Genomic DNA, 26325 nt, shown 5'->3' on the forward strand with positions numbered 1-26325 from the left:
GCGCTGTGGTGGCTTAGTCACAGAGGACATGCGTCCCTATCGCACTGTGGACTTCCCTCCTGCGTGGAGAAGTGACTATTCTTATCTCTTCCTCCAATGCCACAGCCAAGGCGCGCGCAGGAAGGAAGGGTTTGCGTGTTTCGGTTCCTCTTCCCTCCACTATGACCTAGCCTGACAGATGCTGAGGAAGCCCAGCGCCATCCCAGCCCATGCTGCCTGCCCGCGTTCTGCTGCAGGGCACCATAGCACCTGTGTCCCCATCAAACCTGGCCCTTGAGCCCTGGGTGCTGGAGAGCCCAGCCCAGTGCATGGCTGTGTCCCCACTGTCTTTCCTAAAAGTAGGCACGGGGCAGCCTGGGTTCCAACCAAAACCCTGGGAGGGAGGGAGCCCTTCCTAAAACCTTGCCCGTTGTCCAGCGAGGTGCCCAGGGCACAGGTTTACAGCGCCTGTTGCGTGATGCTCAGGGAGAAGGTTGGTCTGGGGGACTTCAGGCCAGTGAGAGACCTTTAGGGAAGGCTGGCAGCCACCCCCTTTAATGCTTTTCCAAAAGCACAGGATCGAAGCATCAGGTTCTTGTTCACTTATCAAGCGCTTTGCGAGGTTTTCGGCTTCCTCTGTCCCAGTGCAGTGTAACAAGTGGCTGAATGAAAATGCAGTATCATCCTGCTGCTGCAGGTTTGGGTTCCTATGACAAAAACAGGTTCTCTTGCCCCAGGCTGGCTATTTTGAGTAGCATTCATGTAGTCATATGGCAAAAGGCTGGCTGATTTCACTCCAAGGGCAGTTAGGAAACTCTTGCACCTTGCACAACAGCTTTAGGAAACGGGAAACGTGGTGGGCTCACATCCACGGCCAAGACACCGACTGTACACCACTGCCCAGCTTTCACCCTTTCCTTACATGATCCCCTTGCATTCACTGTCGTAGAAATTAACAGAGAGCAAACTCTTTTCTTACCTCTTTAAAAACGACTCTGGAGTTTAACAGGGACTCTGTAAGATACTGCTGTCTGTAAGGTTTCAGTTATCCTCCAGGAATGCATATGGCTGTCAGACTAACGCTTCCCGTGCCTGCTGCTGTCTAACCTGCTGCATCTGGCTCGCACCGACAGGTCTGTCACAAACACACGTGGATTAAAGATCACCCAGAGGGAAAACAGCAACCCTGACTCACGTGAGTAAGAACGTTCAGCAAAATAAATACGTATTTATACTAAAACCCCCCCTCCCAGAGAGCCCAGGCTGAAGGAGGGAAGGCACAGTGATGGGAGGGGGGACTGTGGTTATTAATACAGTTCCAAGCAGTCAAACCACGGTGACGTGTGTGTTTGCACACAGTAAGTTACGGCAGCAGGATGATTTGTAGAGCTGTAGTGGCTGCTGAAGGGTCCTGAGCGAGACGTGTTGGCTCCCTTCTTCATTCTGCAGGCAGCTGAAGCCCTCTCCTGAAGCTGGCCCTGCGTTACGTTGCCTTTTAAAGCTGGTAATTTATAGCTTGATGATGCTGACGCTTGTAGAACGTGTCACACATGAGTCAAACAGGAAATGCAAGACAAGATTTTAATCATTAAAAGTTTCTCGATAACCTCTTATATACACATAGTTATACACAATGTGGTTCACAAGTCCCTCAGCTTAGAGAATTCTGCTGGTGAGGTTGGCTGGCCGAAAGCTGCTCCCAGCCCGGGTGGTAATGCAGGAAATGCCAGTGGGGTGGTCGGCAGGTCCGGCCGTTTTGAGGGCTTCAGCTGGGCACTGAGAGGAGCCCATATTCATCTGCTGTGTCCAGAATTTTACAGATGACTGGAGATTCCACCTGGAACACAAGGGATCAAAGTGTTAGGGACTACGAAGTCACCGTTAAACCTTCACAAGCGATTGCGACAGCACCGGTGAGGTTAAACACAACAGTACTCGAGCAGCGCTTTGTAAAAGCTACTGAGTGCTTTCTACTTTGGAGTAACAGCTCTACAGCCTGTTAGCACCAGAAGGAAAAGGCTAGTTAAATGTGCACCTGATCTTAGGGAAGTCCAGGATGTGCTTACGTACCCCAAGGATGTATTGGCAAGAATGAGGCTCCAACATGTATATGGTCACAGCGTGAGGGGAATCAGACTCTTTACATCTGAAATAGATGAGACATTTTGCTGTGTTTAGCACGTAAAGCACCCGTTTCGTTGGTGCCTCCAGCATTTTCACCATATCACTGCTTTCTGAGCTTTATGAGGATGGCAGGGGCTTTCCCCTCCAGCACAGGAGGCAGAGATGCAAGCCAGCAGGTCACCCAGAAAAAGTTAACTTACTTCAATTTCACAGTCACCTGCCGGGGCTTGTCTGTTAAGTCGCAGACGTCTCCGTTCCCGTAGAAGTGAGACACCATCCTGCCACAGAGGAGTAGAACGGAAGGTTGGAAACACAGAACAACACCCAGCTAACTGGTGTGTTACAGGATTTCCTCATCCCTCAAACACTCAACTCCAGCACGCACTAGATGACAGCATACTGCTGCCTTGGTTATTGTGGAGGCAGAGCGTTGTTTGTGATTGGACAGAGTGCTGGGTCGCCTTTCTGATGTTGTATTGACTGAGGATGAGGATAAATCAATCTATATGCCCTGCTACTGTCAGTTTCTCATATCTCTTTGTAGCCTGATGATTTGCAAACTGCAGAAGCAGGCCCTGGGATTTGTTCTTCTCCAGCTCAAGCATGAGAGCACTTCAGGAGTGGAAAACCAGAGCAGCAGCCCAGTGACCATAACCGTACCTGACCGTCTGGGTGCCGTCTTCTCTAAGGTAGTAGGTCCTCGCAGCATTCTTCCTGGACCACTCAATGTGTTCCTCCTTGCTCCAGGTACCCACAACCACAGAAGTCTTGCCACTTTCCTTATCCTAAAACAAGAAAAGCCATTAATTACCATGCGTTACGTGATCAGCCATGAGGGTATTGTGAGGACGAGCAGATTGTTATTCACAGAGCAGGTATGCTGCTGTCACCATAACGTGTTCTTGCATTTGGGAAAAACCAGTACTGGGGCTCAACACCCAAGCAGCTGGTCCCTTCAGAACAGCCCCCAGGCTGTGTGAACTGATAGAAGTGTTCTGCTGACCAGCAGAACATGCCCACAACACCCTGCTCCATTTTTGCAGCTTTGATTATCATCACTGTGCTCCACCCGACCCTGTACCTGCATCCCACTGCCGGAACTTCAGAAGCACATGGAGAATTTCCTTTCTGAAATCCCACTTCTTAAACCCAAGGTGTTGATCAACTGGTAAAAGGATGCGGCTTTCTTTGAACCATAAACACTCTCTAATCCTTTTTCCATCTAGTGGCAGTACATAGAAGTATTTAAACATACCTCATGATACTGATGGACGTATTTGCCATAGCAGAATTCATACTTCCACCAGCCAACGCCCTAGGGACAGGTACAATTGGTGTAAAGCAAACCCAAACCCGCAGAACAACCCCTTCCCTTCCCCCCCAGGCCCTAGCCCACAGGCTGTCTTAGCTGTACCCCTCTGGACCTGTTACTCAGATGCAAGGTGTGAGCTAAGAGACTCTCTCTCCTTAGACTCACGGACACAGGCAAGGGGATTCCATCTATTCCAGGGTAAGCTTAGCACAGAGGATCTAACATTTTACATAGACTCTAGGCAGAGCTCCATTAGGACTAAATTCCCCAAACTACTTATATCACCTTTTCAAGAAATACCTTCCTCTTTCAAGGAGAGGTCAAACTTCAGTTGCCCTTTCTCTGCTGGCTGTTCTCTTAGTCAGCTTGTTTTGGTGAGGATCTTTTTTGTTTGTTTTGTTCTCATTAACCAAATTAGCACCAAACAATTCTCATCATCTACTTCTATCTCAGCATCTGCTCATATAAACTGAATCTCAACAGAAAGGGTAAAGACAGCCTCCCAGCACAGGCTCTGGCATCTGAGCCTTCCCTCTATCAGCACAGGGAAAGGCAGTTAGTACAGTGTGTAAGAACGCAGCTATCTGAAGTTGTGGAAAACCCAAACCAATACAAAACCCAGGATGTGCCTTTAAGGAGCAGCTACTTTTTCATTTCTCACCCCATGGAAGCAGTAGGAGCCACTAAGAAATTCCTTTATGAGTTGCTCGTCGGTCAGTTTGGAGATGTGGGTTGTTCCCACAGTTAATAGTTGGTGGCTTCCAACAGCAACAGGCTTATGGATGGAGGAAAATTTCTCCTCTTTGGTTGAATGTGTTTCTTCCTGAAATTAATGCACACATAAGCAACAGTTTGTAAACTGCAGGTAGAGAAGGCTACAGAAGTTTTAAGTTAGTAGCCCAAACTTACTTGCTTTGTTTTCTTCCCAAATCAGGTAAGTTAATGATTATTTCAGTGAGCTTAAAGACCAGTGTGGTCTTACAAAGGTGGGCAAGAGAACTTGGGCACAGAACTGAAAGCTCTATGTGTTACAACCTGGAAAATAACTACTTTTCCATTTCAAGTGAAAGAAATCCTACCTCCTTAACCCTCCTGAAAGGTGTCTTCATCATTTCTTGCTGTTTCTCCAGCTGCTCCAGATTGTGGGGTTTAAGCGGGGATCCCGGCAGGGACTGGCAGAAGATGTCATTCACAGGGGAAGCCCTGAACCTGTCCAGACAAGACAGAGACACACTGCTTAGTAAGCCTTTGGGTAACAACGCGCTTCCTTACTGCCACAGGTTTCCAACTCCACTGGGCTACAGGGAGTATTTATTTCCCATCTCAGCCAAAGCAACAGAGATGATGCCAGCACGCTCTTTGCCGAGACAGCTGCAGTCTAACCCCTTGAAGCCCTCTCAGAAGCTAGGAAAGAGCAAAGGTTACACTCATCCAGTGCAGTCCCTAGGTAATTAAAATAAACCCTTGTATTATCTGACACGTATGGCACCTCACACAGCATATATACCTGTTATTCCTTTCTCTCTCGCCTCCTGAGCCACGTCTGCAAAATAAGCAGCCTCTTTCAGGAAAGAAAAAGCAAAAGCTGAAGGGGAGTTAACCCAGCTTTCTCCTTAGTTTACACAAGTGAAGGCCTCATGAAAACAGGAGAGGAAAGTGAACATTGAAATGAAAACCCTTCTGCCAAATGGGGGGTCTGTGGCAGGAAGAGCGTGCTGCACTTAAATGGAGGTGGGTTTGTGACAGTGAGCAGCACCTCCAGTCTGCTCCATCTCCATTGATCTTTATGTAGTAAGGTGACGTTAAGTGGGAGAGCAAAGATCTTGTATATTTATTTTAGGCACTTCCTGCTAGTGGCCAGGAAGCCTTCCATGCCTGTGCCCTGGGAGGAGGTACCAGCTCAAGATTTTGTTCTTGCCAAACAAGAGAAGGATCTGCTTGTACACTTCCTATTCTTCTGCTGATACAGAGGCTAAAAGACCTTGTTGCCCACTTCAGAATAGCAATGAAACGCTCTCTTGTTCCAATGTCTGTGTTCAGGGGAAATTCAGCAACTCCTGCCCATTATCTCCCCTTTAATTTGTACTTCAGGCACTTTGCTGTTCTGTTTACACCCCTCAAAAGGTCAAAAATCTGTAGTATTGAAGTGAATAATGCCCTTAGATGCAGAGTATAGTTCAGGGCAGGGGGAGGGAAGAATCCTCCATTTGATTTTTGGAAAACACCACTGAAATTGTGAATTCTGTACGTGAAAATGATTCACACAGCTGAAGGTAAAGCACCAAAGCAGGACAGAGACAGCTCAGAGCTACTTCAGGTGGGAGTACTGCTCAAATAAATACTAAGGTTATGGCTGAAGCCCATACTCTTGTTTCCAGAAACGAGAGAGGCTGGAGGCTGTGCACATATGCAATCTGCAGCTTTTGAATACCATGAAGATGATCCCCCCCAAGACCTTCAAATCACAAACTAGGAGGAGACAGGGTGTTCTTAATCTGCCCGCAGCCCTGACACCCTAGTCTGTGTTCCAGCAGAACGACCACGCTAGCAACTTCCCTGCTGAAAATAAAGTGACACTTCTTGCAAGGGATCGACCAGGAGAGACTTATCACATGCAAATTAACTTATCACATGCAAATTAACATGGAGACCTCAGACTTGGCAGAGCTGCCCTTGCCCAGGGAAGTACACCGAGGCGTCACGGCTCAGTACATGAGAGCACAGCTGGGAGCACACACACAGGTGAGGAAGCTGATGAAAATCGGAAGGGATGAAGGTAGCCAAGCTTTGAGTACTATACCTGTATTTAGGGTGGTTGCATAACAGAGGTGTCAGTATAACCACTTCATATTCACAAGTTGTAACTTCAGCTACTGAAAGGATCTCATGCTTAGCTTCTGGATGACAGATGTACATCACTGTACTTGATCTGGGCAGGTTTTGTCTCAAGCTACAAGGTGTGCCATTTCCCATTTCTACAGGATAGTATGGGGTCATCTGCCCTTCTATATTTTTTGTAGGTATCTAGGTGAAAGAAAATACAAGTTAACAATTGCAGTAGATCTCCTTCAACTCCTCCAAAACCAAAAGCACTATTACACTGTGAAGAGCTGGCATTGCTGGATGGAAACCAGCCCCTGAGCAGTTACGTAGTTCCTGTGATGCCTAAATGCGTTCCAGTTGATGACCTCAAGCACAGCACTACACAAACGCAGAGAGCTGCCTGAGCTCTGACTGCAAAAGCAGCCCATTTCTCTGCACTGCCTGCCTGGTGTTTCGGTCCTGAGACAGCTCAACAGCTGGGCACAATGTTCTGGAAGAGTGCCAAGCCAGCTGCAGGCTAGGAGCTCTGCTCAGCTCTGGCCAGCCACGTTACCTTCACTGCAGTGCCCACACCACGAAGAATCTAAAAACACCCCTGCAATGTCATCCTGATACCCACACGACACCTCTCAGCATGCCCAAGTCACTCCTTACCCAGAGCATCCCAGGCCACCTGCTATCCTGGCTAACAGAAACTTGATGATACAAAGGCAAGCCCCATTTTTGTAGGCACTTCAGGTAAGCTCTCTCTGGGTTTGCTCTTTCCTGTGTTTCATCCAACGTCCACTTTAAGATACTAATTCCCCAAACTGGTAAAAGCCCCTCTCCTGTCATGAAAGCAGCTGAAGCTCCCAGGTACCTGAAGTTCTGTTTGGGCAAAAGCCAGGCTAGAACCCACAAACTAGACACTTTCTGCCCATTCTGCCTGAGCTAGTCAAGGTTTACAGTGCACAACGAAGTGAGGTCTGTGCTAAAAGTGTTTCTGTGGTCAGGACACCGACCTGGGACCCTTTTTTATCTCATCTGCTTGTAGGAAACCAAGATCTATTCTGGTGGTTTACAAGAGAGCTGACAAAAGGGTACCAGTGCATTCCCCAGCTCAAGGGGTATCATTGCATTCCCTTTCTATCTTTCTGAACTAAATAACTGATTTCTCCTTAAATAATTAAAAAGTTCTGCCTAAACATTTCATTGAAGGTAACTAACCCGAGAAATCTAAATGGAGATAGCTGTTGCTGGCACACAACTGAGAGGCATCGCAGCAGGGTCTGAGATAAATCTCCCATCGCAGCAGGTTTGGTGACTTGAAGCACCACCCAGCTGTGTGATGTATCCTTGTCCTTTCCCTTTCCCACCTAGAGACTGCACACAAATCTAAATTCTTCATGGACTGCAATCAAGAGAGTGCACGTACATCATAAACACTGTTTAAAAAAAATCCTGTCAGGAAAAGCCTCAGCTTCTTCTGAAATAATAATGAAAAGTTCCACTGCAAAGCACCTAATTTTCTTTCATTTCCAAGAGGCATTACCTGCCACTGCCATTAGCATGGGCCACATTCTGCCCCCCTCGTCACCTCAAAAATGCTCATCTATTTCCCGAGATCCTCTGCAGAACCACCACCCACCACTCTGTGCTACGTAAATTGTCATTACAAAGCACCTGTACACAGAAATGCCATCTCAAAACTAAAAGGAAGGATAACTGAAAACAAGGCAGGCACCTCCATCCGCAGGCCAAAGCTACTGTTCCTAATTCCGGGCTCCAACGTGCTGCAGGTACCTGCACTGTTTTGCTCTAGTTAGTAACTCTGAATTGAGTTTTGGGGGTTTTCTCTGATGGAAAAGGGAAGCACAGAGTTTTGTGGGATGGGTCAAGTCAGCTGAGAAATCTTGGAGGGATTTTGCGCTGTAGGACTTTTGTTAAGCATTTTTTTTTTACCCAAAATGCATGCGAGGGTCATTAAGGGAACTGGGATCTCTGAGGTAGCTGGAAAAATAACTGTTGCTAGACTATAACATGTGACTTTGTGGTTACATGCACTGTTTTCATAGGGGAAGAATATATAACTCATCTAAGATGATCATAACTTTAGCATAAAGAGGTGGGAGGGCAAGAAATCTGCCTAACTAGACTAAATGAGGTGGGACTGATAACTCATGGAGCAAGAAGAGTGCAGCTGAGGGACAGAGTTTCGTCTTTTGGCACTCGTTCTGGGAGGGAACTAATTACATACTCTCACCGTATAGAAATTGCCTCCACCATTGATGGCAAAAGTTAAAATAGATTGTTTTCACTTGCCTCTTTTGCACTCTCTTTTGGATTTTCCTTCTCTTCTTGATCTAGGGAATAATTAAGAATGAGGTAAGCACAAAGCCTGTGAACTTGAAATAAAATGAAGTTATATACCGAGAGGTCGGTACGCTCTGCCTATCTGCTAGCACTTGGAGTATAAACTGCTGAAAATCAAGTTAACAAACTTGCAGGTGCAAAAGAGGAAAGAAAAGAAATAAACAGTGGCCAGGCATCCAGAGCAAACTGAACAAAACATGAGTTAGCAGCGTCTTGAAACTCCTTTGAGTTTGCAGGACAGGTGAAATTCAGCCGCAGCACCACAGGACAGCCAGCCAGGGCAGAAAGTGTCGCTGCTGCTGCTCTGCGAGGGGTACCTGACTGGTCCCTGCAAAGGGAGCAAACTACAGGCTGGGACAAGTAACGGGTGAGTACATCAGCCCACCCACTAGCCACCCTCGAAGGGTACACTGGTAGGAAGAGGTGAAGCTAGACCACGAGAGTGAACATCGTTATGGGGCAGAGGTTGCGAGGTGTCGGGGGCAAGAGCTACCCTTAGGCTTCCCAACTGCTTCAGGAGACAGACAGACTGGCCTCCATGCAAGGTGAAGTGAGCAAATGGCCACTCTGCTCTGCTGTCACCCCTCCAGCTGCTCCCAGTTTACTGTATCACACTTGTGGATCCAGCTCACGATGGTTTGAGAAACCAACTATGCTATTTTCAGAGAAGCAGCATGAATTACTGTACAGGAAGCACAGATAGAATGGTCTGCCACCTCAGCGGAGAGGGCATCCTTTCAACTCAGATATAATGACCTGAAGCATCACCACAGGTACCTTCACCAGCTAATCCCACTAACAAAGTGGTAGCTCAAACCTTTTGTTTTCTGTAGGGCAGCACCTGGGAAGCATTAGCTATCTCTGCACAGGATTAACACCAGCACTGTAACGTGCTGATAAAGCCACATCCAACAATGCAGTTTCCAAAGCCCTGTTTCTTTTCAGGTGCCTAACTGAAGGCCATAGGTAGGAATTCAAAGGAATGGGGATTAACAGTGCTAAAACCCCTCCAAGACTGAGGTGTCCAAGTTAATCGCTTTTAGGAAGAGGAAAAGCAGTGGTTCCCACCTTTTACCTACTACCCCAGAATTAAAGACCAAAACCAGACTACTTAATGTTTTTTTCCCCATGGTTTCTATTGAACAAAGGCTTAGTCTGGGGGTTTTGAAGAGTTCTTGGGACTAACATATTACCAAAGTGCTCAGGAAAGCAGATATTAGCCATCATGACCACAAAACCTCCACCACCTACTACAATTTACAAGCAAAAACCACAAGTGCTCAGAAAATCAGTTACTCTAAACTGCAGTTTGGAGTAAAAATATGTTTTATTAAAGAATAGCAAAGCCCAAGAGGTGCTACACACTTTTTATAGACAATTCTTCCCAGAAAAAAAAACTAAAAACACAGAAAAAAAAAAAAAAAGAGGGGAGTGACAACAGGCTGTATTATCAAAGTCTGGTCTGTCACATATCAGTCCTGTTTCTTGTATTATGTATTTCCTTTCCCTGACACCAGTTATTGCAGATTAGTGAATCTAATCGATTAGACAGCATGGCAAAGCTGACAGGATGGATGCAATCATCTGAGGTGTGAAAAGGAATTAACTGAAAACAATACATTTTGGGAAAAGTTCATAATCTACAAAACTGTTCTATTGCACTGGGATGCAGTTTCCTACAGCATATTTCTCAGACAGAAGGAATTAAAACCCAAAGAATTAATTATCATCAGCAACATAAAATAAGCTAAGACAAACCTGGTTCTGATAATGGGTTCTTCATCATCATGTTCCCCAGATAGTATTCTTGGATGTTTATTTTCTACAATCAAAAGAAGTTAAACCAAATTTAAGTTACTGTTGTCCATACTTCTTCAGGGGTACAGAAATGAAGGTCTGGTAGGGGAGTTAAGCATGACCAGGCCAGTGGAAGAGGGGGTCAAGAGGATGTAATTGTAAGCAGCCTACCTGTCCCGTTTCCTTCTCCTCGTGATACTGGCGGATGTGTTTCCCGTGGCAGACCTCGTAAGTCCAGTAAGATTCAATCTTAAAAATAAACCAACAAACACCAAACATTTTTAAAAGTTAAATCTATTTAGATATGGTAGCTCCCCAGAAATATATTCCCCCCAGAATTCTGGCTTTTGCAGCAATGAAACACAGCTCAAGCCGACTTGGACACCCACAAAAACAACAGCACAGTAAATGGTCTGTGTTCCCCAAGCATTTTGATGATGTTCCAGATAAAATGTGTTACCTTAATATTTTTTTTTCCTTTACTTGTGTGAAATTTAAGATATAAAGACTAAATTCGCCCCTGAACCGCCAGGCAGTGACTCATTTCAGACTGGTTTTGTCAGCTACTGTAGACACAGAGCCACTCTTCCTCTCTCACAGCCTCGTGTGGGACATCGCATCGGTACACTCTTTGGCCACTCTGGCTCTCTCTGGGTCCCAGTACCAGCACCTTGGTGTTAGGCTTGTTCTTGTAAGACAAGAGTCTTTGCACTGGGACAGCAGGTCATGAAACACTGGAAGACTTTCAGAATTATCTAGAAGTCTGTTTTGGTCTTGTAGCACACTTGGAGAAGCACTTTTCGTTAAGCCTAGCACACATTATGGCTTCACACCTGGATTTAAGTGTTCTAAATTGCTCCTAGAGCATCCCAGTGGTTTTGAATCCCAGCTCTACACTAAAGGCTACTACTACACTAAACCTTGACATGGACTGCATTGTAAGCTTTAGATTAGCAACTGAATTACTAACAAAGTAGTAACATACCCTGTACGAACAGCTACTTTGCTTAAAAAGAGGTTCCAGCAATTCTCCTGGAGTGGGACCTTTATAGTCCTTTTCTTCTTCCTAGAATAGAAGGATATTTCATTACATTAAAATTAATAGCAGTTTGGTTAGTTGAAAGTCATTTTGCAACAGCAAAAAAAAAAAACCCCAAAATAAAAATCTTATCACAAAATTAAAAGGAACAAAACTTCATCAATTCCTGCCCTGAAGGAGCTGGGCAGTAATTAGGCAAAAAAGAAATTATAATTTAGTTTAGTAAGAAGGGGCAAATGAAAGTTGCAAATAAAGTCGTCACAACAGGAAAGTTTTGTTGTTTAAAGAAATAAAATACAAGTGGCAAAAACACAGGTGGAAAAAATGCAGGTGCTCTCAACTTGCTCACATCCAGAGCAGCTGCCTGGGGTTTGCACAGAAAACAGCATCAACAATCTGTTCACTCACTAGTCATAGTCGATGCCGCACCGATGCGGTGTAATCGGAACATGACCCAGCTTTTACATAATTTTTAAAAAAGGGTCACAAAAAGCATACATAATACCACAGAAGCTTATTTCTGTGGGGTTTTTTTGCTCTTGGGGAGATTTCCTAGCAAAGTTCCTCAGTAGTAAAGAATTCTCACCTACACCAGAGCACTCCGTGCTGTTGGTCACTTACAGGATAAGGGCTAAGCCAAAAGGGAGTATGGCTTGTCTGGGCAAGCTCTCGCAGTACAAAAAAACTTAATCACTGGAGGAGCAAATGACCAGAGATAAACCCCACAAGGCTACCTCAATCTACCTTCTCTTACACAAACAAATACACACTTGGGTTTCTGTCATTTAAACCCCAAATTGTGCACTCGAATTTCCACCTGAGGAAGTGATGAGAGAGAATAAAAGTCACTGGTGGGTCACTGGTGCACTACCAGGGTAGTATTTTCAGATACAGCAATTATGACAGCAATTAACAACCTCTGCAGTCGTTTACTGGCCTAGAACTTGACAGTCCTACTGAAAAGACAAGAATTTGCGAACTGGTGATAGGCCTCACGATAAACAGAACATTATAGCAGCCATCTGTTGCCAAATAAGGACTTTGAGATTGTTCAGACTAGGCCTGTGTAGTCTATAGAGCTTGCTTACAGTTTATGCTTACAAAAAAAGACGTGACTGAACCTACCTCGTTGCCACTTGCAGTCAGTGGAAGAATACATTTATATTTTTCTTTATCCACAGTGGTCATTATAATGAAGTTATCCTCTTTGTACAGGACACCACTCGTAGGCTGAGGAAACAACCAACCTCTGGATTAGTCAGGTGTGGGGGCATTTAATGCTACTCCTTAAAAACATTCAAAAGTGGTACAGGTAACTTGTGGTACAGGTAACTTGTGGTCCAGGGCATGTCCTGGGTCTTAATTGTATCACGAGACCAGGCTTTGGCATTCCAGCCTTGACTGGCTTAGCTGGCATTTGCCTTCCTTCTCCTTTGCCTTGATGCTTCTACCTCCAGCCACGTTCCCGCTCTCCTCCACACTCGCCTCACTTCTGCTGACACCTTTCTGGTTCTCAGGAATCTCAGAATCGCAGAGCTGTAGGGGTTGGAAGGGACCTCCGGAGATCATCAAGTCCAACCCTCTGCCAAAGCAGGGTCCCTAGGACAGGTCGCACGGGTCAACCTCTGAATATCTCTGAATATCTCCAGAGAAAGAGACTCCACACCCCCTAGGCAGCCTGTCCCAGGGCTCTGTTACCCTCACTCTGTAAAAGTTCTTCTGCATATTGGTGCAGAGCTTCCTATCCTCCAACTTTAGGCCACTGTCCCTTGTCTTGACCCCACAGACACTGAGAAGAGGCTGTCCATTTCCCCCTGTGCCCCACACTTCAGATATTGATAAATATTGATCAGATCACCTCTCAGGCTTCTTTTCTCCAGACCAAACAGCCCCACCTCACTCAGGCTTTCCACACAGGGGAGACACTCCAGGCCCTTTATCGTTTTTGTCTCCCTCCACCAGACTCTTCCCAGGAAATCCCTGCCTAGTTTGTACTGGGGAGCCCATAGCTGGACAGAGAGCTCCAGGCAGGGAAAGAGGTCGCTGAAGGGATCCCCCTGGCACTATCACACCCGTGTCCGGCCGTTCTGGCGCTGACTCTGAGGGCAGATTTCCCTGGGATCTCCCCAGCTGCCAGGCTCGGGCCGAGGCCCCAAGATCGCCCTGCGGCCCGGTGCGTGCGGGCGTTACCCACTGCCCGCCCGCAGCGCCGGCCAGGGGCCGGTTCGGCCCGGATGGTTACGCGGGGCCCGCCCCAGGCAGAGACACCCTTTCTGCGGTGGGGGGGCTTCAGAAACAAGCGCCGAGTACGGGAGGGCTCCGGCCGCCGGACCCAGCTCGCGCTGCCCGTCACCGCCCGGCAGCCGTAACCGGAACGAGGGAGGCTGCCGGGGGGCGGGACGAGAGAGACCCCTCACGCACCCGCCCCCCTCGCACGCCCCGGTACCGACCAGGCTAAACTCGGTGCCGGGCCAGTTCACCCTGAAGGGGATGTCGTCGCTGAGCTGAGGGAGAGCGCGGCCGCCCTCCGCCACCGTTACCGCCGCCAGGAGACCGCAGAGCAGCGCCCGCGGCGCGGCCGGGGTGGGCGCCCGGGACTGGCACCCCCTCATCCCGGCCGGCAGCTCCTGAGGCGAGCGGGCAGCGGCAGGCAGCGCCGCCGCCACGTCTGCTTCCGGCGGGCGGCCCAGGGCGAGGCGGGCCGCCGCGCATCAACATCCGGGGCAGTCGCCGTGTGCCGCCCGGGCTGTTGGCGGGAGGCGGCCGGCGAGTGACTGAGGGAGAGCGAGTGGCCGGCCGGCTGGGGGTGTCCCCGTTTCAGTGGGGAAACCCCCGCCTTGCCCCGCGGAGCGTAAGGATCGGGCTCGTTGAGGGCTGTGGCGGAACCGGGCCGCACTGGAAGCGTTCCTCGCCGCCCTGCGAGGCGTTCGCGCTCGGCTGGAGGAATACGACGAGGAGAAGGCGGCTCCCAGAGGTAACGGTGGCAGCCGCGCTCCGTCCGTAGCCCGTGTAAAAGCGCCGCGGGCCCCGCTCCTTCTAGCCCGCCTTTCCTGAGGGCTGTCTGTCAGTCAGGCGCTTGGCGGGGGCGACGCCCTAGGAGCTCACGGTAGTCCCAAGCTGAGGTAATTCACTCCAAAAAAAAGATGCCCCGCTCAGGTGCGCTGTGGCAGGAGTGACTGGCTGCAGAGAGGCGCGTCCGTGCCTGTCGCGGGTTGAGGCGGCGGGAAAGCGAGGGGGGATGTACCGCCTGCTGTGCAGTCGGTGCTGGGGTGGCACACGGGCAGTACGGGAATAACGTTGTGGCAGTGGGTAGCGGTTCTCTGTGAGCCCTGACTAGCGCAGCAGGGGCTGAAGTGTTGAATGAGGGAAGCCTGAGAAGGTGGAGGCAGCAAACGATGCCAGGGAAGATCCCAGGGGCAGCGGTGAGAGATGGTGCGTCGTTAATTCCAGTGTTTTGCATCAGGGTGTTTTGTTGCAGGCCATTCTTCATCCCTGTTTGGCCGGCAGAGTGTGTGCATTTACATCAGGCAGAACTGGCTGAGTCTGTTTGGGCTGTTGGAGTAGGTGGTTTGTGGGGAACTCATTGGTACAGGTGAGGATGCTTGAAACTTTAGTAAACGGCTGCCCCAGGTCTAATCAATGCTTTTGATCTTTGCTACCATAACGTTCTTGTTTTAAGAGTGTAACTTTTTTTCCCCTTTTAAACTGGTGCCGAAGCAGATGTAGCTGTACTGGAAGAACAGGGTCCTAATGTACCTACTGAACAGGGTCATTAGGGTTCAATCACATGTGCAGTGAGAGGAAAGTGCTAGAATACCTGCAGAGAAGAGACCTAAAAGGCCAGAAAGATGCGGTTGAGGCATCTGTTTGAAACAAAGGAGAGAATAAAGGGAAACGGCTTGAATGAAAAGGCAGAGAAGCAAGGAAATTACAGTACTGAGGAAGTATGAAGTTGGAGTAACTGGGGCTATACTGTAGCTGGTAATCAAAGCAAGTATATAGTCAATGTCCAGCTTTTGCAAAAGACTGTTAAGCATAATTGGAAAGTCGACTCTTTCTAATCTTAGGATGGGTTTGGACTCACATATTGGGCCCTGCTGGGGCTGCTGTCTCTTTGGTTCCCCTCTGCCACTCAGTAGCGTGGCAAAACCACCTGGTAAGAACATGTTTTGGCTGCACAGAATTGACATACAGAAATAGATCTGGTGGGGGAGCTGTAGTATTGTGTGTTTTCAACATCCTCAACCTCCCTGGTTTGAGTCAAGTCTGTAGCCAGATGCGTAACAGAAAGAAGCGATGGGAAGAGATACAAATCACAGTTAAACTTGGTGACACAATGAACTTCAGGAAATAACAATATAAAATAGTGATATAATACTGATGGGGGAGGCTGCATTCAATTTTGTAACTGTTGCTTTAGCTTTTAAGGGTAAGTGGTATTCAAAATTTTTTTTGTGCTTGTACAGGGTAACTTGCCTATCTTATTTTGAGCAAGCAAGTACATTTATTTTCTTATGCCTCTTAGCAAAATTGCCTGAAATGTTTGGACTTGCAGAGCTGCTGTTTTATTAGTCAGTTGATAAAGAACACTGGTGACATGATGCTATTCTTGCATTTGTGGTAGAAATTGTTTTACTGAAGGTGTTAAAGCTGCAGAATGTTTTGATTTCCCTTGTCCATGATGTCCATGAGTTTTCTTGTGTTAAGGAATGCAAATCGGCTTACAGAAGTTTTAAGTACTTAGTGACAGTCCAAATGGCTATGAGGTGTGATAAGCAAAAGCTAGATTAAAAAAAGAAAAAGCAGAATGTTGCATATTCAGGTTATAGATTTATACAGTCATAGAAGATTATAGCAACAGTCACTAAATACGCAAACAAACGGTTAATTGGATATACCAAGGAATAGCAAATAACTTTTTAGTAGGTCCATGCTGACTGCTCAGTGCTTTGAGTCTCTGGATCCCAGGGAGTAAAATCTCACCTCATGGATAGAACTTAATTTTGTCAACACTGTTTGGAAACAAGTTAGAGATAGTTTTGTGTCTGTGTTTTTTTTAATGAAACCGTATCTAAAGTCTCTATGATTTCTTGCAAATTTAGATTCAGTTCTAACTTGTAGGGAAGAAAAAATTAAGTATGTACAGCATACAAAAAGCATATGTTGAATTTTTTGGGGTGAAAGCATACTGGGCTTTTGTTGGTGATTGGAGCTGTAGGAAGAGTCACGGCTCTGATCCCGTACAGCAAGAACAAATCTGTATTTCCAGTGCTTGTGCTTTTCTGAATTCCTAATGCTGCAATAGTTTCAGGCAGTGTAAGAGTACCTAGCTCTTGTGTATTGTTTTTCATCATTAGCTCTAACAGCATTGCACAAGAAGATGCAATTAAGGTCCATCCTAGTATGGATACACGTTAAATAAACATAACATTTCTGGAAATTTCTTTCTCTAACACCATTAGTAAGTGTGATGCATTTTTTATTGTACTGGAGCTTTATGGAGAAGCTGGAATGTATCGTTACATACATTATTTCAAGTTGTACGACTTTGGAAGGTGAATGAACCAACATTCTGAATATAATCAGAGATACAAATGTAGATCAATGCATAATCACAATGCCCCAACACAGTGCTTAAATAATTAAAGAGGGAATCATCACTGATCATTAGTGAGTGTGAGCATCCCCTGCCTTCTTTTAAGGAACAAGAATAAGTCTTTCAGGAAAGAATTTTTAAATAATTTAAAAAAACAAATGTAGTGGGTGTTTTGTTGTACATGTTTTAACTTTACTACAGCTTGCTTAAATCTGAGGTAAGCACAAGAAAGGAAGTGCTCTTGTTGGTTGGTTGGGTTTTTTGGGGGTACTAGTCTTGTCAACACTTAAATATTCCTTAAGTAAATCATACATAACATTTTTAGTAACAGTTCAGTGTCCAGTAACACTAAAGAACACTTACTCTTCGAGGCAAGGTGAATAAATACATGTGTAATGGAGCATGCTTGTTAATGCTGATTTGGGTGGTGGTTATCACAGGGCTATAAAGTCATTCAGCTCCAGCTGTTGGCATCTTAATGAGTGTCACCACATACCTCTGATCATACTCATCTCCCCTGTGCATCTGAATTAGTTGGGGTTGCTTTGCTCCTCAGTTGTGTCAATCTTAAACTAGCACAGTGCAGTATTGAGACCTCCGAAGGACATTCCAACAGTTTGCAAGTAACTTGTGCGTACTAGTGGCAAAATAGGGTCTCATGACATATGTTTATTTTGCTAATATGACCAGAGGGTTTGCTTCTGTAAATACAGTAGCCCATCTGGTAATACTCTATCATGTACTCTTCAGTGCCACTATTTTAACTATTAAAAGCAAAATGTGGTTTCTAAAATCTAATTCACTTTTTTTGTCCCTTCAATCAATCAGTAGTTGAGAGGTGCCAGAGACAGACTAAAACTATCACCTGGTATGTAAAAATTACAGCTTTCTTGGTTAAAGACTTTTGAATGGCTTGCTTGTTTGGGTTTGAAGTTTAATATCCTATTTTCTACATCTCTATCTGCCTTTCTCAAATGTTTCCTACTAATATTAGAGTATGCTTTTCTTGGCTTTTGTAGGTGGCCAAGTAAAATAACAGCAACTTTTTATTTTGATATTTTCAAGCAATTACAAATATATGTCAGGACAATGTGAAAAAAGAGGAAGGGACAACCTGTGCAGTAGAAACATACAGTGTTTGTAATTACCAATACAAAATACGGGCTTCCAAGCTACTACTAAACACTTACACATTCTAAGAAAATGTGACATCATCTGGTGTTTCAAGTAGGACTTCTCCTGTGTTAACATACAAAAATAGACTTTATTAAAAGTTAACAAAAATAACTTAAAATTTTTGAAAAGCAAGACAAGTTCTTGTTGGGACGGAAACTCCATTGGCTTGTGCTTTGCACAAAGTAAGCCTACTAGACTAAACTGGTGGCTTTCCAAAGCTCTTTGTTTGAATGTCCAAACCACACTAAGTTTACTGAAAAGAGGGTTTCTTTCTTAACTACCTTTTGTCCATGAATCCCTGAAAGAGTGGTTGAAAAATCTATCCTCAGAGATTGGCGTGCCCTTTTTAAGAGATGGGGTTACAACAGGTGAGGGTTTGTGAATATTCTTGCTGCATTGTGGATTCGAGTCATACACTCAGTTAACTTCTAATATTTTGGCTTTATTCTTTATATTAATCTTGGGGAAAAAAGTAAAATGAGGCACTAATACATTATGGGTTATTTGTGTCAGTACCCCGAGCCTTGGTTTGCAGGGTCGTGACATCATGAGCCAAGAACCATTTCCTTGACAATTAAATGGTTTATCCCATGTTTTAAGGACAAACCAATAGATGAAGGGCAAGATGACTAAGTCAGGAACTTCATTTCAGTGAAATGGAATGTTGAGGATATAAATGTTTTACTAGGCATTTACTATGCAATTTACAACTACTACTTATCTCCCTGCCTGTGGTCTTCGATCAGACAGAACTATACCTTGTATCAATGGGAGTTGAATCTGAATGTAGATTTCGATCTTAAAATATTCTAAAGATTTATTTTAAACCTGAAAGAAGAAGAATAATTAAAACCATCTTCAAACAAAGAAAAGCTTAAGAGGCTCTCTTGAGATTGTCACAAAGATGTGATGTCTCAATAAACCCCCCAATATACCAAATTGAAACCTAAAGCGCTTCCCCTCCTCCCCTTTCTATAGACTCCTGAAAGAATGATTTTTCTATCAGGATGTCTTAATGACCAACAACGATTTTGAATGCAATATTAAAATAAATAAGATGGCATAGTACAGAGAAACATGTCTCCAAGTCATACACCCACGGTGCAACGAAACTGTTCCTCTGAAGGTGAAGCAAGATCACTAAAAGGAAGAAGAGATTTTTATAGACAATTTAGGTTTTGATGCTTTTCCAGGAGTTCCTTCACTAGTTTCTCTAAGGAGAACAGATGCTCATCTGCATCTTCTGGGACGAGATTTCTGATGGAGTTAGCCAGTTCAAACAGGTATTCTGTGTTTCTTCCACTGGGACCAACTGAGTTCAGAATCTGCTCAGCGATCTCTTCTAGGGGTGCTGGACCAAGGTAGTTAGGGTTGTCACACGTTCCAATGTACAGCAGTACATCAAAAGGTTTTACTGAGGAGTTTTTCGGGTAGAAAGTGACGGTGTTAGTCCTGTAGCCTCCTTTCTCTCTGAAGTCCAGGTATGCCTTTACTTCACATTCTTGTCCAGCTGGCAGTCTGTATGCAACGCCCCATACGCACCCCTGTCGAAGGGTGCAAGAAAAGAAAATCCAATGCAGTGTTTAAAAGAATACTCAAGAATTAATATGTTTCTATTGTATTTAGGTAAAACTCTATTTTTAAAAAAAAAAAATTAATTTTCTTCCATTTTCTGTTGTCACCACAGTGTTTTCGTGTCTCTGTGCAAGGGCAGCAATTGCTGTAGTCTTCTAAGATACCTTCAAAATAAGGTTGCCTTTTTAAAACACAGCAGGAGTAATTAAAATGAAAGCAAATTACTTTTATGTGTAAAGTGGGATTATCTGACTGCACCAGATTCTGGAGAAAAGGGAAAGGTGGGGAGTACCCCAACCAACCAAAACTGGTTTGCTAAGGGAAAAAAAACTTCTGTGGTAATGAATAATACAAACGGAGTGACAACAAACATAAGCACTCTGTGTCTCTATAGGCGTCTGTGTAACATAATGGTACAGTAATGCAGGAAAAACCCTGACTAGAAAGGTACAGAAAATCCCAGTGAGAGACAGCACACTGCATTTTGTTAACTGCAAAACCAGTTGAAGCTTTCAATTACCACTAAATTTGCCTGTCTTTGTGGCTGCTGTTTCAGGGAAATCAATGGTAAGAGCAATATCATAACTGTGTAGATAAGCAACTGCACATAAAAGCTAACCACTACCAGAACGCCCATCCTGACAGCCCTATGTCCTGTGGCTTTGCTCTCCCTCTGCGTCCATGCCATCCTTTCTTCTGTGCTGGCTCTGGAGGCTTCAGTACCTGCAGGGATTCCTTCTCCTGGAGCAACAGATGGACACGAGGTGCCAGAACAGAGCATGCTGCTGGATGCGGGGGCCCCAGAGGATCAGCAGGGAGTGGGAAAATAATGACATCCAGGGTGCATCCTGCAATGGCCTCCCCAGGCTCCCCCACCCTAGCTCAATGCTTTTGTCCTAGCCAGTGAACAGTCCAAACAGGCTCTCTGGTGAGTACGATCCCTGCAGGTACTTGCAAAGATAGCTTCCTTACTATCAAACAGAATTAGAAATGGGTAAAACTGCGCTCTAGGTACTTTCATAAGCAGAAAAAAACGTAATTCTCCTACAACTTACATGGCTCTAAGCCTAGGTCTTGTTTCATCTCCCCTCCCTCCCCAGCCCAGGGAACCCCCCTTGCTAACACTTCCCTTGCACCGAGTGAAATCCGGGGAAAAGGTGGAAAGATGGGCCAGAACTTGGCAGACCTGGGCCAATGAGCGTTTTCTCTCAACAGGAGCTACTTTCACAATATTGTGTAGAAACACAAAGGGCCCTTGTGGCATTTAATTCCTTAAGCATGTTATTGGTGTAGCAAGGGAAATCTCCTTTTTTATCACTGCAATCTAATCGTTTCTGCTCTTATCTTGGGAGGGCAAGATTATAGTTATGACACAAGAACTGGCGTCTGCTATTGGGGTATCGTCAGCACTGTGCATACACGGAAAGTAAAACTGCATTTTACAACAGGGTAGCTGAGATGAATATCCCAGACTTTAAAGTATACCTTTGGTGATAACAGACCCAATCAGCTTGCAGTTGCTTAGTTTTAGATTGTGATTTATTTGAAACAGTCAAGAGTAATTGATGTAACTCCCAAGAAATTTTCAGAGAACTTTTCATTGCACTAAAGATAACTCAATTATTTGCTTGCAGAGAAGCAAAAATAAATGAAGACTTACTACACAGGCTGGGAACGCAACAGCACATTCTGTACACTACAGAGACAGAACAGGAGTACTATACCTCAGGATCTTCAACCAGAGTCACAACTCTTCCAGGCTAAAACAAAAACCACAGCTCAGTTAGAGGCTTTTACCCTAAGTCATAAGCAAAACAAAAAATTAAAACCAATGAAAAGTCAAGGAAGGGTCAGAGAACTAATCCAGGATGATCTCAATAAGGCCTATTTCTTTGAGGTCCCTTATAACTATTTTCTGACAATACCTTTTGATTTGTATTAGATAAACCATGAGAAACAAAATGTTAAATTCTGAGTTGAAAATGTACAGCAGAGAAACCTTCTAGTAGTTTTTAGTAGGCATCATCAGCACCACATTACTCAGAGATGGAAAAAAAAAAAAGATGTTTATTGTGCAAAAGCCTGTTTTCCCTTTCTTTCTCCTCCCAGTTCATTCTCCCTACTCGGCAGCAGGGGGGCACTTTGGTAACAGCTTTTTTTCCCAATGAGTTACTTCTTGCAGAAAGAGTGAGAAGCCAGTTTGTAAATACTGAAGAGATAATTGTTAACATATGTTGTCTAACCTGGAGAATCATTTTAAATCAGCAAACCCTATGGAGAGCTACACCTGTAGTTTTAATTTGCTGGTTTGGGCATTAGATTAGCATGCCAGTGTCACTAGTTTGACCTAATAGAAGGCTGAGATACTAGCACTCATTCAGTTCTAGTGTAGGATAGAAATTCATTCTCCTAGGAGTTGCAGAGATGGTGTGAGCTTGACATGCCTGGATGCATGCCTTTCATTTAGCCTAGCTAATGTTCAGTCCTGGGCTGTGACATCTGGGTCTCTTAATGACTCATGGCTAATAGTTTCACTGTCTGGTCTGTGGTTCCCTGGTAAGCCTGTAGCTGTGTTTCTCTTTCGTGCAGTAACGTGTAGGGTTTTCTCCTATGCCGAGTCATCGGCAAGCCACGCGTTCTTTTGGTACCAAGCCAAATATGAAATCTAGCTTTTGCAGAGCACTTCGTAGATAGCATCAACTGTAGGTAGTTTGTATTCAGTGACAGATCTTTTATAATCTTAAATACTGTTTATTTATAAGCTCTGAGCATTTTTTCATTTCTCTGCTCGTTCTCTCCCAGCATCAGCCATCTATTCCTGATCTGCTTGATAAAAATAAGGCAACAAAACTAAATGAATGCTCACTGATTATAATGTGAATACTTTGAGGAAACAGGTCTGTTACTGTGCTTAATCAAGATACCTTTTGGGAAAAGATGCTGTAAGAAATATATCTATTTGTCTAGCCTGCTTAAACCCAGGCATAATCAGTCAATTAACAGGAGCTGTTTTGCTGGCATTCAGTTCAGAATCTCCAAGCCAGCTAGTCAACACATTCTGCTAGAAATGGTACTGAAAGCTTCACCCTGAGTTAAACTCTAAATCTATTTTTGGCTGTTTATCTGCAGAGTGCATCTTAACACCTCTATTCTAGACTATGAACTCGGGCAGGGTATTCTTGCCTTCAATAGAGGGGAAACCTCTGAGGATCAGAAACTTTGCTTAATGTTTTAGGTTTAACCAGGAATATGCACTGTCAAAACTGCATGTGGGTATGCACACAATTAAGAACACTCCATTCCATGAGACACTTTCTTACCTCTTCTGACAAAGCCTTAACACTTATCCTTGGGACTTTGTCTTTCTTACCAGTACATCCCTGTTCTACCAGTTTGTCCGGATAGTTTTACTCCTTTGATGTAGTCTCTGCCAAATCTCATTTTAGTGAGTTCCAAAATTTAAATACATAATTTTTTTTTTTTTTTTTTTTTTAGCCTTGATCTCTGACATTTTTTAGTACTCCTACTTCTGATATCCCTAATTAGTTTCCCTTTATACAGAAGCAATTCCATGCCTCTGTCTGACCAGGGTGACCGCCTCTCTTCAGGGGCTCTGTATTTCCATAGTCCAGCTCTGTCATAATCATCGTGAGATGGAGCATTCCACTAGAGTCATGATATAGGTGTGCTACTGACTCACTGCTAGTCACCTCCCCAAACAATTGCTCGCTTCCTAACCATTCAAGTTTCTATCTGTTCTTTTATCTGACTTAGGCAGCTTTGCATTTCTGATGCCATTTTTTCTGACACTTGGACTAGGACTTGTTCCTTTTTTATTAGATGAAGAGTATAAAACCTTTTCCCATTTAACATCCTGTAAGCTATAAAATATGACCCCATGAGTAAACATCACATTATAACTAGTTAATTATCTTATTACTATAGGAGTTGATCAGTTCAAAGTACAATTAGAGTGGCAACTGAGTTTTGTACTAAAGGTTTGCAGCCACTGTACATAAAGTGCTCTGTGTGTTTTTGTTGTGCTGACTGTGCAATGTTGGAGCAACTGGTGTTTTCAGGAGAGGGTTTTTAACTTGACTGCTCTTCTATTGCTGTTTTTTAACATGTTAGTACCAAAGGACCTGTTTCACTTGTGGCTCACCCACATGAGATGTAATTCCTCTCTGATGTCAGAAGATTTTATAGCAGAGAGCTCTTGGCTTGGTGCAGTAGAAGGTCCCTGAGGATGCTGAGGGAGTGTTTTTGCCTTGCAAGGCATGGGCTTGTTGGTGCTGAGAAAAAGTACACTGTGTTAATGCTAAAGTCTTTATATAAATAAACAAAAAACACATTAACCGGGAGACATAACTTATGACCTGTATCCAGGAGCAGGGCAGGTCTGGAGACAGGAATTGTGTGTGATGGATGTAAGCCGGGTGACAAAGCGGGGCATTCGACTCAATCTTAAAAGCAACATGGCAAAGCATTTTAGAGCTTGGGTTCAGAACCAGGAGAGCTGTGTTGGCACAGCACTGCCCCAACCCTAAAAACACACCTGCTGAGCCTGAGTCAGCTTGCACATGGTTAGTTTCTTTGCAGGATTTTTTTTTTTAAATATTAGATGCCCAACTTGTGCTAGTATGTGAAGCACAGGGATTTGCATTTGGGGGGGTTGTATTCTAAGTACTAAGTTATGTTATGGTGTCTGAGGTTCTAACTAGTGCTATTTACAACTAGATGAAAATTTCTCCCATGTTACATAGCACGCTGTGATTTACTTTTAAAAATTATCCTCATGGCTTTTCTGGGGGAGCTCTAAGTTAAAGTGGAGTTACCAGGGTGAGGGCTGGAGAGGCCACTTCAGGGGCCAGCAGTAAAACAAACTTTGATGATACAGAACCAGCAGCGTAGGGGAATTGTCAGAGTGCTGTGTGCAAGTATCAGGTTCTGCGAATGATCCGTCTGCGTTTCTGATGACTAAATCATGAGCAGCGTCTGCAGCCATAAATAACAGTCCTGCCACGTCAAAGTCATTCCTCTAACTTGCTGGCTGTCCCTGTAACCTGTTGTTTCTTTAACGTTTGTTGAGCTATTTAGAATTACCTTAAGGGTGAGAACCCTTCCATGGGGAGGGTGGCTTTCAGAACAGAGGAAGACTCTCTTATTCTTACTTCTGTGGCTTAAAAATACATGAGTTTGCATGAAATTGGGACTGCTCGCTCCTGGAATTTTAGTTTATTTTTCTTTGTGGCTTTTCCCCCCCTCCTTTCCCAAGCAGTAAATATCTATTCCTCTGTGAGTTTTCGTTTGAAGGTAAAGCAGAAACACTGCGAGACTGTTACTCAGATCAACCCTTCTCACCCTTACTTACTAACCAGCCCTTCTCTTTAATGCCTGACACTCGCACCGAGGCATTTAGTTATTTAAATTAAAAGCTGAAATAACTGACTCCGTTGGTTTTGAGCTATTGAAAAGGTCTGGGGTTCTTTGGGTTTGGGTTTTTTTGTTGCCATTATCCTCCTCTTTGAAGTTCCTTACGTTGTTTGCTTGGGTCTGTTGAGGTGTTTCTAAATTGCCAGCACAGAAGAAAATTAATCCCTGGACTTTTAGGAATCGCTCCTTGCCACGAATCGATTAGAAGCCCGAGGGGATGTAGTAACGCTGTACATTGCGAGAGGGGGCTGGAGCCTCTGGCCGCGGAAAGCAGCGGTCGCTCCTAGGGCGGACTTCTGGGTTTCGATCGGAGGAGCGCGGCTGCGGTCCTCGGCGGCCGCTGTGCTGCCGGGGGAGGCCGGCCGCCGGTCCGCCTGCGTGTGGGGCCCCGCCGGCGTTTCCTCCGGGGAGCAGCCGGACGGTGCCCGGCCGCAGCGGGCTCCGGAGGAAAGGGGCTCGGCCCGCTCCCCTCCCCGGAGCCGTCGGGGCAGCCGGGATCGAGGTCTCCGCTCCGGGAGGCCGAGGCCCGGCCCGGCGATGCCGCCGCCCGGGGAGCGCCGCCCGCGTCCCGCCTCACCTTGCCCGGCACGCCGCGGTGGTCGGTGCTGCCCTGCCAGAACCGGCGGCTGTAGCCCAGGATGCGCCCAACCATCTTCTCCTCGTAAGGGAAATCCACCTTCCAGATGAGCGAGCCGTAGCCGAACACCCACATGGCCGACCGCCCTGCCCCACTGCCGGGCGGCCCGGCCGCCGCGGGCCTGCGCACTGCCGGTAGCTCGCTTTCCCTCTCGGCAGCCGCGGCGGGGCCTGCCCTGAGCCGCGGGGCTTCCCGGAGCAGGGCGAGGCTTCTGCCGGAGGGGCCGCAGGGGTTTGGCGGGCCCGCGGTTCTGCGAGGTGTGGCCGCGTTGTGCGCCGAGCGTTTCCTCTACAGGTATGTCCTCTGGCGCAGGAAGTGTCCCCTGCTTCCCGGGGATCAGCTGGAGAGCACCAGCAGAGTTATTAGCCCCTGGACCCCCCCACCAAGCAAACTGTTCCCCAAAAGACAAAACAAACCAAGCAAAAACTTCTGCAAAACAAAAAAAAGAAAACTTCATATACATACCTCTACTAACAGGCATC

The 26325-nt window shown here is 45.6% G+C and overlaps 2 protein-coding genes across 2 annotated transcripts; both read right to left on the reverse strand.

The window, feature by feature from the left end:
* Positions 1-1475: 1475 nt before the first annotated feature.
* Positions 1476-14038, reverse strand: ERLEC1 (endoplasmic reticulum lectin 1; the record flags this gene model as incomplete). The annotated part of the gene is made up of 14 exons (XM_084262095.1): positions 1476-1816; positions 2050-2125; positions 2304-2381; positions 2764-2888; positions 3359-3418; positions 4077-4238; positions 4495-4624; positions 6216-6439; positions 8540-8580; positions 10349-10412; positions 10559-10636; positions 11373-11453; positions 12552-12656; positions 13877-14038. 14 exons carry the CDS (start codon positions 14036-14038, stop codon positions 1745-1747), a joined length of 1458 nt encoding a protein of 485 aa, XP_084118221.1. The 3' UTR covers positions 1476-1744.
* A 5058-nt stretch (positions 14039-19096) lies between these two features.
* CHAC2 (ChaC glutathione specific gamma-glutamylcyclotransferase 2) lies at positions 19097-25918 on the reverse strand (the record flags this gene model as incomplete). Its single annotated transcript, XM_084261029.1, has 3 exons — positions 19097-19742; positions 21498-21533; positions 25784-25918. 3 exons carry the CDS (start codon positions 25916-25918, stop codon positions 19359-19361), a joined length of 555 nt encoding a protein of 184 aa, XP_084117155.1. The 3' UTR covers positions 19097-19358.
* Positions 25919-26325: the final 407 nt, after the last annotated feature.

Source organism: Gallinula chloropus, assembly GCF_964237585.1.
Source record: "Gallinula chloropus genome assembly, chromosome: 3".
Taxonomy (NCBI): Eukaryota; Metazoa; Chordata; class Aves; order Gruiformes; family Rallidae; genus Gallinula; species Gallinula chloropus.